Source organism: Ovis aries, chromosome 3 (assembly GCF_016772045.2).
Source record: "Ovis aries strain OAR_USU_Benz2616 breed Rambouillet chromosome 3, ARS-UI_Ramb_v3.0, whole genome shotgun sequence".
Lineage (NCBI taxonomy): Eukaryota > Metazoa > Chordata > Mammalia > Artiodactyla > Bovidae > Ovis > Ovis aries.
The window spans coordinates 216,561,086-216,573,138 of NC_056056.1; the positions used below are offsets into that span (position 1 = coordinate 216,561,086).

The 12,053-nt window shown below is 53.1% G+C and overlaps 1 protein-coding gene and 5 non-coding genes across 6 annotated transcripts; all 6 read right to left on the minus strand.

The window, feature by feature from the left end:
- Positions 1 to 2,036: 2,036 nt before the first annotated feature.
- On the minus strand, positions 2,037 to 2,171 carry LOC114114246 (small nucleolar RNA SNORA2/SNORA34 family). The gene has a single exon (XR_003589076.1). It is a non-coding gene; the product is annotated as a small nucleolar RNA SNORA2/SNORA34 family (small nucleolar RNA).
- A 2,702-nt stretch (positions 2,172 to 4,873) lies between these two features.
- On the minus strand, positions 4,874 to 11,234 carry RPL3 (ribosomal protein L3). Its single transcript, XM_004006999.4, has 10 exons — positions 11,067 to 11,234; positions 9,926 to 10,118; positions 8,999 to 9,167; positions 8,328 to 8,463; positions 7,221 to 7,407; positions 6,591 to 6,751; positions 5,989 to 6,090; positions 5,542 to 5,637; positions 5,175 to 5,294; positions 4,874 to 4,969 (listed from the first exon to the last, which is right to left on the minus strand). The coding sequence occupies exons 1-10, from the start codon at positions 11,217 to 11,219 to the stop codon at positions 4,925 to 4,927; spliced, it is 1,362 nt and encodes a 453-aa protein (XP_004007048.2). The 5' UTR covers positions 11,220 to 11,234; the 3' UTR covers positions 4,874 to 4,924.
- On the minus strand, positions 5,733 to 5,826 carry LOC114114264 (small nucleolar RNA U83B). Its single transcript, XR_003589094.1, has one exon. It is a non-coding gene; the product is annotated as a small nucleolar RNA U83B (small nucleolar RNA).
- Positions 7,068 to 7,161, minus strand: LOC114114265 (small nucleolar RNA U83B). The gene has a single exon (XR_003589095.1). It is a non-coding gene; the product is annotated as a small nucleolar RNA U83B (small nucleolar RNA).
- On the minus strand, positions 8,464 to 8,519 carry LOC114114277 (small nucleolar RNA U82P). The gene has a single exon (XR_003589105.1). It is a non-coding gene; the product is annotated as a small nucleolar RNA U82P (small nucleolar RNA).
- LOC114114229 (small nucleolar RNA SNORD43) lies at positions 10,564 to 10,627 on the minus strand. The gene has a single exon (XR_003589059.1). It is a non-coding gene; the product is annotated as a small nucleolar RNA SNORD43 (small nucleolar RNA).
- Positions 11,235 to 12,053: the final 819 nt, after the last annotated feature.

Genomic DNA, 12,053 nt, shown 5'->3' on the forward strand with positions numbered 1-12,053 from the left:
AGAGCCGATGGGAGAAGGGTGACGTCGCTAGAAGCCAAGGCCAGGCACCTGGGGGCCAGGGGCAGGGCTGGGGGTGATGGCGGATGAGGACTGAGGGGCAAGGATTGGGGAAGAGCACCTCCACCCCCAAGCCCGTATCCAGGTGAGCTCCACAAAGTTGCTGGCTCTGCCTTTTAAGGCAATGGTGGCTTCTGCCATCTCCATGTTCTCACTTGCTCAGAAATTTCCAGCATTTTCTTTATTCTTTTTTTTAGGAGGAATGGAATGAAGCTCCTTGTTTTGTCACCGCAGGATTCCGGAGAGGCCTGTATGGGGTTCTGGTGACAGGAAACACAGACCTCTGGGCACTTGGAGACCGCTCTCCGTGACACGCACAGACATGGATCTCAGGAGGCCCGGATGCCTGTCCCGCCCACTGCAGGCCCACGGAAAGGCCTGGGGACCCCCGTTCGGGACACCCAAGCACTGATGAGTCCCAGAGATGCAGGGAACGTTTATTGAGCACCTGCTACATGCCCACTCACTCAGACTTTCCCCTGGAGAGTTGTTTCCTTTCAGAGCTCAGATCTGAGCCCCAAAGCCTCGTTCCCACCTCAGGGCCTATGCACCCACTGGTCTTTTTGAGTGGGGCATGTTCACCCCTTAGAGCTCCACGAGGTTGGATCCAATACACCCTCAGGTTTCAGAAAGGCCTCCCCTGCCCCATCTCTCTCGATCCCTGTTTTATTTCTTTACAGCATTTAGCACTTCTTTTTTAAAAATTAATTTATTTAATTGAAAGCTAATTACTTTATAATATTGTTGTGGTTTTTGCCATACATTGACATGAATCAGCCATGTGTACATGTGTCTCCCATCCTGAACCCCCCTCCCTCTTCTTTTAAAAGTGCATTTAGGGGAGTTCCCTGGCAGTTCAATGGTTAAGACTCCATGCTTTCACTGCCGAGGCCCGTGTTCAATCCCTGGTCAGAGAACTAAGATTCCACAAGCTGCACAGCACAGCCAAAAAGCATATACTATGAAAGAAACGTTCTCAATCAATGTCTGTAATATAGAGCCCTTCACTATCCAGTGTGTGTGTGTGTGTGTGTGCGCGCGTGTGTGTGGGTTGCTTCAGTCATGTCCAACTCTTTGCAACCCTATGGACGGTAGCTCATCAGACTCCTCCGTCCATGGGATTCTCCAGGCAAGGATACTGGAGTGGGTTGCCATGCCCTCCTCCAGGGGATCTTCCCGACCCAGGGATCAAACCCACATCTCTTTAAGTCTCTGGCGTTGGCAGGCAGGTTCTTTACCACTAGTGCCACTTGGGAAGGCCCTCATAATCCAAGACTCAGCTCAAAAAGTTTAACAACCCAATAGTAAATATAAGTTTCCAATTTGAATGAAGAGTAAAATATACCAGTCAGGGCCCTGGTATACCCAGGACCTTACAAAATGATAATATTCAAAAGAAGCTCACAGTTTGGAGGGCTTCCCAGGTGGCCCCAGTGGTAAAGAACCTGCCTGCCAACGTGGGAGAAAGAAGAGACACAGATTCGATCCCTGGGCTGGAAAGAGCTCCTGGAGGAGGAAAGGGCAATCCACCCCAGTATTCTTGCCTGGAGAATCCCGTGGACTGCAGCTACACAGCACGCACAGTTCAGAATCATCCTACTGGTTTTAGACCCACAGCAATTCTTTTTGTAATAATTGGATTTAACAGTATCATAATTCTAATGAACAAGTTAAATCATGTGTGTATGCTCAGTTCTGTCTGACTCTTTGGGACCCCATGGACTGTAGCCCAGCAGGCTCCTCTGTCCGTGGGATTTTCCAGGCAAGAATACCGGAGTGGGTTGCCGTTTCTTCCTCCAGGGGATCCTCCCAACCCAGGGATTGAACCCATGTCTCCTACATTGGGAGGCAGATTCTTTACCACTGAGCTACTTGGGAAGCCCCAAGTTATATCAGGGATCTCTAAATTCTGGAATCGACTAACAGATGCATCAATCAACTACAAGTAAGTATTACCCCACATCTATCACCAATGACTCAGATGTTTCTTTTGAATCATTCGACTATTTCATTTTCAAAGTTCTGAAAAGGCCAACAGACCATACAAAGATTTCTTTAGGCTCCTGCTTAACATTGACAGCTTCCGCAAACTGCTGGCCTTGATTCAGGGCCAAAGCATCCATCGCTTCTATTATCTAAATAATAAACCTTAGCAGACCAACGCTTTTTTTTTTTTTTAAACTTTTTTACGCTGTGAGACACAGCCTAGGAGATTATTTCCATGACCAGGGATAGAATCTGTACCCCCCTGCAGTGGAAGCTCGGAGTCTTAACCACTGGACCGCCAGGGAAGTCCCTCATCACTTCTAAAACTGTCCTGTTTGCCAGTGTTTACTGTCTGCCCTCCCCAACTAGAGGATAAGCTCAAGAGCTGGGCCTCTAAGCTCAGCACGGCTTCCCCAGCACCTGTGTGCCTGGCGGGCACTCAGGGTTTCTTAAGAGTGAAGCTGATCCCACACACATGGGTGGGCTTAGTGCTGCCCCTGGGAAGCCCAAATTCTCATTCTGACCACAGCTCCAGTGGTTCTGTGAACCCACTGGGTCCACCTTCTGCACTGGGTCCCACAACCCCCACTGCCAAGGTGTCAGTCTCCAACCAGCTGAGGCTGAGGTTCAGATCTGTGACCTGGAAGGTGCCCAAGATCACTCCCTGGCCAGGGGCAGGGCAGAAACAAAGAGGAGGATGGGGACACAGGGATACAGGGATGGTCGGCAGACAGGGGCTCAGTCAAGCAAGCCTGCTCCTGAAGTCTCTCTGTGTGCAGGTGTGGGGCCAGGAGGGTGCGGTCTGTCTCTGCTGCCGGATGCATGTGCGCACGCATCAGCCTGTTCTCTGGGCCCCATCTCTACAGTTGTCATCCTCTGCAACTGGGCAGATTCCTAAAAGGGAGTGAGGCCCAGCCAAGACATCTCAAACCAGCAAAGCCTTTCCTACCTGGGCTGGATGGGCAGCTAGGCTCCAGGGCTGACATAAGGTCCGCGCAGGCCCCCGGGCTCAGAGGCCAAGGGCAACTGGGGTGGGCAAGGGGACCAGGTGGGGCCTCAACCATCTCAGCACCTTCCCCAGGACGGGAGAAGCTTCTGCAGTGACAAGACCAGGAACCCAGCTCCCATCCTCTGGTTCTGCCAGAGCTGCCTGGTGGCCTTGGGGCAGGTCCTGACCCTCTCTGGCTGCAGGCTTGACTCCGGGGACTATGGGGCATCTGAAGCGGCCCTGGTTGAGGAGGGAACTGAGCCTCCTGCAGTCCAGAGCCCTCCTGCAAGGCTGTCCCAACAGGGAGCTGCCCACTCTTGCCCCCTGGTGGCTGCAGCCTTGAGTGCAGCTCAGGGCCCGGGTCCTGGGAAGACGGGTGTTGCAAGGGTAGCAAACTAGCAGAGGCGGGCTTTAAGGCCCACTGCCCGACTCAGCTCAGAAGGGACTCCAGGAAAGCTGGGCAAAGATGGTGGGGAGGGGCCCCAGGCTTAAGGGTTCTTGCTCAGCCTCCTCTACCACAGAACCCAACCAAGTGTGGAGGGGGCGGGGGGTGGTGTGTGGGGGGCATGTTTATTGAGAACCAGAGGCTCAATTCAGGCCACCTCCAGTAATCCTGACACAGAACCCGCAGTGCCTTGAGTTAGGTTCCTTGGTCAGGGAGATCCCATGAAGGAAATGGCAACCCACTCCTGGACTCGTCTGCAAAATGGCACAGGGGAGCCTGGCATCTACACAGTCCATTGGGTCAGAGTCACACAATGGAGCACATACGCTCACTGGGCCAATCTTCCCATTACAACTCCTCCAAAAGAATAGAAAACCAAGGCTCAGAGAATACCAGAACCAGCCGGCTGCTAAGATGCTGGGCAGGGATGTCAGAAGTGCGGGGGCTGTGGTCTCTGCCCTGCTTAGGTGGGGCCAAGGCAAAACATGCCACTTAGATGACATGGGCAGCTGGGACTGGAAAGGAGATGCTGGGATTCACTGCACCAAAGGGTGGGCGAGACCCCAGAAGCCAGCGCAGAGGTCCAGGAACCAAGCTCTCAACAGCCTGGGTTCGATCCCTGGGTTGGGAAGATACCCTGGAGAAGGGAAATGCTACCCACTTGTGTTCTGGCCTGGAGAATTCCATGGACTGTAGTCAGTCCATGGGGTCAGAGTCAGGCACGACTGACTTTCACAATGCACTGCGGCACTCCAGGTTTCCCTCACCATCTCCCAGTTGTTTGCTGACTGGCCTACAAGATGCCAGATGCTCAACAATGGTCAGCACAACAGGAGCCAGAGACCAGAATGCAAACAGGGTTTCAATAACATGACAAGCCATGTGAGCCAGGTCCAAACACTTAACCCCCACCAACCCATATTCTCATTCTAATGAAGTCACTTTTAATCACCAGGGGCTTCCACAAAGCAAATTCTTGTTCTGGGCCCCAAGGGACATGCAGGCCCTTCGGCTGTCAACATCCATTCTCTCCCACAGCCAGAACCTGGCTGATGGCTATGAAAGAACCTCAGCAAGCCCCAACTGGAATCCCTCCAGTGATCACTGACTAAACCATGTAGCTGGACACTCAGCAGAGCCAGGGTCTGCCCTGCCAGTGGGTGACAAGGACTCCAGATCCCCACTGCCTCATGCACTGCCACACAAGCAACCAAGACACCTTGCCCAATGACAAACATTTCACACAAAGCTCACTCCCCAGGCTGGCTGGCTCTCAACTTCTGCTCATCTTCACAAGGCTGGGGCCACCGTGGTAGGGCAAAGAGCTGGGGGGACCCAGGGAGCATGAGGGCCCAAGGAAGTGGCCATAACTGAGAAAGCAAAGTCAGAGGCAGATGTCACTGGAAAATAATTTTATTGAGATTCTACCAGCTGTATAATCTGTTCTATTAGGCCCCTTCTTCCTTTGCAATTCGGTCCTTCTTAAGTGGTCCCTGTGGAGAGAGAACCAGCAACATTAGAGGCAGAAGGCAGCAGTCACAACTTTCCCAACCCCAGTGGGTCAGACTCTGGAATGGTCTCCCCAGCCCTGGCACAAAGAAGCACCTTCTGTATCAGCACCACATGGGCAGGCTAACAGGTAATAGCAGCTGAAAGCCACCCCCACCCCAGCCTGAGGGCAGCAAGCTAAGTACTTACCATGAAGGCTTTCTTCTCCTCCACAGTCTGGAAGCGACCATGACCAAATTTGGAGGTGGTGTCAATAAATTTGAGGTCGATCTTCTCCAGGGCCCGCCGTTTGGTCTGCACCAGCAAGGACTGTGGGCCAAGAGGGGAAGGTTAGAGAGCCAAGCCTTTCCCTGTACCACCTTAGTTCATAGCCCTTCATCTTAGAGGGATGAGGTGAGAATACAGATGAGGAATATATACATATATAGGCAAGCAACAAACATCTGGGCCAAGCCAGCCGGAATTTTCTCCTCCCAAGACGTCAGGCATAGCAATTCCTGCTTTTCCTCCCAACCAACTCCCCTAACAGAGCTCGGCATTCCCCTCCCAGCCTCACCTTGCGCAGAGTGAGCACTCGCTTCTTGGTTCCCACCACGCAGCCTTTGAGCATGACAAAGTCATTGGTCACCTCACCATAGTGGACAAAGCCACCCTGGGAAGGAGCAAGGTCACCGGGTCAGCACAGATCAAGCATGAGGCTGTAGCCAGATCTGACCACGCCCACACCCTGGTCCTGGTGGGCCCAGAGCTGTTCTCAGAAGGAAGGCAGCGAGGAATACTTCCGCAGTCTGACTCGGGCGCTGTGCCCAGCGCTCATTCCAGGGTCTCATCACTGAACAGCTGGCCCCACCCCACAAACAGTCCCCACTGTGGCTGGATGCTGCCCAGGGGACCAGTGAACTGTGGGGAAAAACTGATCTTGAGCCCCTAAGGGAGGCCTGGGACTCAGGGAAATCCCCCGCCAGACCAGACAGGATTTGCAAGGACAGCTCCCATTACTCACCAGAGGGTTGATGCTCTTGTCAGACAGATCGTAATCAGTAGAGGCATTGTTCTTGATCAGTTTGCCGTCCTTGATGAGGTAGCCCTGACCAATCTTGTAGATCTAAAGGAAGAAATGAGCATAAATATTTGATTAACAAGAAAACAAGGCAGGGACTCAAGCTGACTGGAGGCAAGGACTGCCATCAGGGACAAACGATTCCCCAACTTGGGGGCAGGGGAGCCTACAAAGGACTCTGGGAAAGCAGTTATGACCTTGACCCTCATGATGGGGCATCCCAGGCTTGTAGCAAAGAAAAGCTGCCTGGGCCGAACAATCCAGGGAAATAAGGGATGGGGCCTCACCAACACCATGGGACAGAAGAGGATAAACGAGGCTCCCATCCTCAACCTGACCAGAATCACCTTCAAGGATGGCACTTTACAAACCAGGACACTAACGAGTCACAACGGTGCCACCAGGCATGAGCAACTAAGTCCATGTGAGGCTCCACCCAATGGACTGAGGATGACAAGGACTAGAACCCCCCACAACCCCCAATAACGGAGCCACTCAGCTCCCCTAAGGTTTAAGTCTCCACAGGGGCCCCACGTGCACCTCACCTTCTTGTTGATCTCAGTGCGGTGATGGTAGCCTTTCTGCCCAGCCCGAGCCACAGAGAAGGCCACCCGGGCAGGATGCCATGCCCCAATACAGGCAACCTTGCGCAGCCCTCGATGGGTCTTACGGGGCAGCTTCTTGGTGTGCCAACGGCTGGTGACACCTGGGAGAGACAGTCTGTTAACACCATGCCACTGGCCCTTTCATGCTACGAATGCCCAACTTCAGTTCGCGGTGCTCTGTCCACCACCACCTGACTGCAACAATCCTCTCCCTCTATATGCCTCCATCCATCCAGGGTCATTATCAGCTTAGACATGCACCGTTTCAGCAACAAGATCAGGCCTTAGAGAATCATCCCTGTACCAGAATATCATGTGGACCCAAGAGGATTTACGAAGCCTGGAGCCCATTGTTTTGCAGTGTGTTCGAAAGCCATTCACCCCAGTCCCACACACTGACCCAACCACCTGACCAGAGCTATTCTCAGAAGGCAGGCAGCAAGGAACATTTCCGCAGTCTGACTCGGGCGCTGTGCCCAGCACTCATTCCACGGCCTCATCACTCAACAGCGGGGCCCAGCATCACTCTCCCAGGGTAACCACAGCAACTCAGGCCACTGCAAAGCTCACCTTTGTAGCCTTTACCCTTGGTCACCCCAATGACATCAATCATCTCATCCTGGCCAAACACTTGGCTCACAGGGACCTGCTGCTCAAGCCTCTCGCGGGCCCAGTCCAGTTTCTCGGCCACAGTGCCTCCGTTCACCTGGACCTCCATGAGGTGGGCCTTCTTCTGGCGCAGAGGAAGCAGGCGCATCTAGAAAGGCACAGGGAATTCAGTGTGAGAGGACCTCAAGCCGGGCCAAACATCAAGAACCTTCCACCAACCAGCTCCCTGTTCCAGACGTCCTTTTGGCCAGTGCCTCTGGGGTACCCGCTCTGGTTTACCCTAGCCGTCTAGCATGCTCTTTACTGCCAACAAGCCACTTTTAAAAAGAGCAGTATAGCACTGCAAATACAAGCTATGAGGAACAAAATCTAAACCAAGCTTTTTAAAAGCTGGCCGGTGCTATAATACTGAGCTACCTTCAGTGGACACAGCACGAGGCTGTGGTAATGTGTCACCACTAACCACACAAGACGACTCTTCACTTAGAAATGACAGGTAAACACACAGGTTTAACAACCCAGATTACACCCAGTCTAACCCAGAAAACTAAAAGCTAAAGCTAATTCAACTCAAGCCAGGTCTGAAGTGCAAACTCAAGTCAGCCTCTCAACACTATTTTCAGTTAGGTGCTAGACTACCTACGTAAGTTATGACTCACCAATTCCTTCAACCAGTTTTCCTAAAAACGGGGCATGGTTTTATCTAAGTAAGATTCACTGGGGACACAGTGCCCTCTGCTGGTAACAAAAAGCCCTGCGTGGAGCCACTGGATGCCTTCTCAAGCCACCGTGTCCTTAGGTTCCAGCCCCAGGAACCCAGGTCTCAAGGCAGGGCCTTGGCTGGACTGTGTTGCTTTTAACAATCTCTCACCCACCAGGAAAATACATTTAAAGACCTGAAAATCTTACTATTCCTGAAATCATGAGGTCTGGCACAAAACGTTGAGCACAGAATCAATTCAGAAGATAACAGAGTCCCCCCAAAGCCACCGGTGACCACGTAGGCCACCGCCCTCACAGACGGGCAGCAGCGGGTAGTCACCCTCCTCTTGGCCCTGGCCAGCTCACCTGGGTGTGGGCAATGACACGGATGACCTGGCAGTACTTCTTCATGCTGCTGAAGTCCCTCTCAAGCTGCTTCTTGCCATCTACGTCCTGCCACTTCTTGCAGTATTTGGTGAAGGCCTTCTTCTTAGACTTATGCCTTCAGGAGCAGAGCAGAGTTGGGGAGGGGGCCCAGGTGCCAGCCTTGATCACCCCTCCACCAGGTGAGGGGGAGGCATACAGGCACCGTGTGGGGATGGGGCTCATTGCCGGCTTCTAAGGAGCCTTTTCCACCGGCAAGCGGAGCCTGGATGGAGCTCATCGGGCAGAGCCGAGCGGAGCTGAGCAGAGGTCCACAAGGTTAATAATGAAACATGACATTTGGATACACAAATTCTTGCTCCAAGTTAGCCATTAACCAGACCACACACCTGGGGTGGGCTGGGGGCGTTAGTCACCGCTCTGTAGACCCCCATACCTGTCAGTAACCAAGAGGCTTGCTGAACTGAGGCAGCACCCAAGGTCTACACCAAAGGAACTGTCCGGGACGCTGCCCCCATTGTCCCTGAGAACTGTTCTGCCCAAGAGGAAACTAAGCCTGACACGAGAGCAGCTGCCCTGCCGTCGGCCATGGAGCTGAGGCCCTACACAGCACACAGCCCTTTCCCCGCGGAGCCCAGCCGCGGCTCCCTTACCAGTTCTTGTAGAAGCGCCTCTTGCACTCGTCGCTGATGTGCTCAGCAAAGATGGTCTTAAAGGTCCGGAGGCCTCGGGGTGTTTCCACGTAGCCCACGATGCCCACGATCACCATGGGCGGAGTCTCCACGATGGTCACGGCCTCCACAACTTCCTTCTTGTTCACCTCTGCAAACAGAGCGAGCAGTCAGAAGCTGAGCGGACCAGCGAGGCCCTACACGTGCCCTCCCAGGCCAGCAATCTGCCACAGGACAGGGGTCTGCAGCAGTCTGCACCTCTCAGGCCTGTCCTCACTACAGACTGTTCAGCTGGCGCGCAGATATTTTCAACTCAATCAAACCCATCTGGACCCTACTCAACCACGTTAAGTCTGGCTCCAGGTCTGGTCAGTTATAACCACCTCTAGAGACTAATTCCTCATTGCTTTCACAAGAATACCAAGTATAGTAAGGTAGTAACACCGGAGCCTAGAAACCATTTTAACTGTCCAACGCTATCTGTTTCAGTACTCAGTGCTACGTGTTCTACTCAGTCACTTTTCTACTTCAGTTTCCCAGGAAAAAAATACTGCAACGTGCTGCCATTTCCTTTTCCAGGGATCTTACCAACCCAGGGGTCTCCAGCTTGGCAGGCAGGTTTTTTTTTTTTTTACCACTGAGCCAGCAGGGGAATCCTTCTATTCTTTGGCTCTTAACAAATTTACTCGCCCATGCTCCTTGACTTCATTACACCCCTCTGCCTATAACAATGCCAGTCACCTGAACTCTGGGGCACTAATCAATCCTAAAATATATTTCCATTCTCAAGTCCAGAGGTTCTGTTGATCTCCCCCAAAGCCTGCTCCCTTCTGACTGCTTGGCCCCATCTAGTCAGTTCCCACCAACTCCAGCTCTCCCATCAGCTAGAAAGATGCAGCATGTACTTACTGGACCCTGGCCTATCGACCTCCCTCACAATGTGGGTCATGCCAGCCTTGTAGCCAAGAAAGGCGGTGAGGTGCACGGGCTTGGAAGAGTCATCCTTGGGGAAGCTCTTCACCTTCCCGCGGTGCCGGCTGCTGCGCTTCCGAGGCAGGAAGCCCAGGGACCCGTGCCTGGGAGCAGAGAACTTCCTGTGAGACTAAGAGAAATAGAAGAACGTTAGCACCTTCTGAGGAGCTTCGTTCCCAGAGGCCTAGGTTTCAAGAGGATTTCAAGCAATGATGACTCCACGCCAGCAACCCAGGTTAAAAAATTTACATTCTGAACTAAGTTAAATTCTCTGTAATCACACATCCAGAAGGCATTATTCAGCCACACCTGAATTGAATATTTACCTCAACCCCTCACCTTATAACTTAAAAGGAACCATCCCCTTTGTCCTCTTAAAGACAAAGACACACCAGAGAGTCGCATTAAGAATGGCTTAACAAGCCTTACGCTCAAGATTCTGATCATCATTGTTGCCACTTTGCCCAGGGACTCCTTGTCAAAGGGCTGGGTGGTGGGCAACGGTACTGAAGGATTCCCGATGCTCCCAGCGGGAGCCAAACTGGAAAATGGAGGCCACTAGAACTCGGCAGAGCCAAATCAGAACATGACAATCAGCACAGCGTCTCTGTCCGCCCGTCAATAAGTTCATCATTTCTGGTTTCTGACAACTCTAGAGGCCAAAGGAGCTGTACCAACCTTCCCAGACGTTTCAGAATGAGGCCTCAACAACTCCTGCCCCGAATACCCTCCCCAGCCTGACAGCCTGTATTTCTGCACCTCTTTAACACTCGAGCCAAACAATCGCACACACTGTCCTCCTGCCAAAAGGCTCAAGACTTGAATCTCGAATGCTGAGATCGAAATCCAGGAAGTCAGTCTATGGTTTGAAAATTGTCGGGCCCAGGCCTCTCGGCCGCCCCCACACCATCCTCAAGTCCCAGACGTTTCCAGGAAATAGACCTGACCGCGGGTTCCGCTGAGTGCCCCGTGCTATTACAGCAGAACCCCGGCGCCGGGTGAGCCGAGATGGCGGCGATGTGCCGCGGATTCAGCCAGGCCACCACGACAAAGAGGAAGCCGCCATGACACTACATACCATCCTGCCGTCGGAAGCTGCCGGTAGAGGTCGGCCCGCGGGCCGCGCGAGATATATAAATGCTAGTCTGGCTCCGCCCCTTCCGGCGTACGAGCGCGCACCCGCGGCAGACGTCGGGTCGCGGAGCAGACACTGGACTCCATTTCCGCGCATGCTCGTTCTCGCCTTGCTTGCGCTCCGACCAGGGCGTCAGTTTGGTAGGCGGGATTTAGAGGTCCTACAGCGAGCGGCTGGGATCACACTTCGAGAAAATTTTCGGACGCGCCGGCATAAAATGAAAGTACTGTTACCCTACAGCGTTGGACAGTAGCCAACTTTTAAGGAAACGTTGAAACGCGCTATTACGCTGAAAGGAGATGGTCAGTCACCTCTGGAATTGAATAACCCTATCGGGGCTTCAGTTCCTAAGCGTTTTCACACGTGGTATATCCTTTCCCTCCAGCACTCTGGATCATCGATGTTGCCATTTTGCAGGCATATTGGGAAGTGGAATCAGTTCCGCAGCCCCCACCAACTCAAAGTTAGAAAAGACTGAACCCCTGGTTTTCCTGGTTCCCAACTCAGAGGCTCTTCCCGACACCAGCTTGCCTTTAATACGTGCTGATTTGGGATTTCCCCTCCCTCTAGCTCCATCTAGGCCATTCCTCCCACTATCGGGCTGCGGGGCCTGGCTCTTGATTCTGAAGGTCTGAGGCGGCGAAACCCTCACCAGCTGCCGGGCGTCACGAAGCCTGGCTCTCCCTGCCTCCCAGATCCTCTGCATGAAGGACCCTCGCTCATCTCTGCCTGGGCTCGTCGTCACCTAGGAGTCTCCTAGTTGCTCACCCTCCCGCCAGGCTTGTCCATCCAGATCTAAAAATCGTATTATCTTTTGGTTACTTCCCGTGCCCTTCCTCACCCCCACTCCTAGTTATTTCCTCTGGTGTAAGGCTTAGCTCCTGAGCCTGCAAGCCAAGAATCTGCCCTAACTAGCTGCTCCAGCCTCTT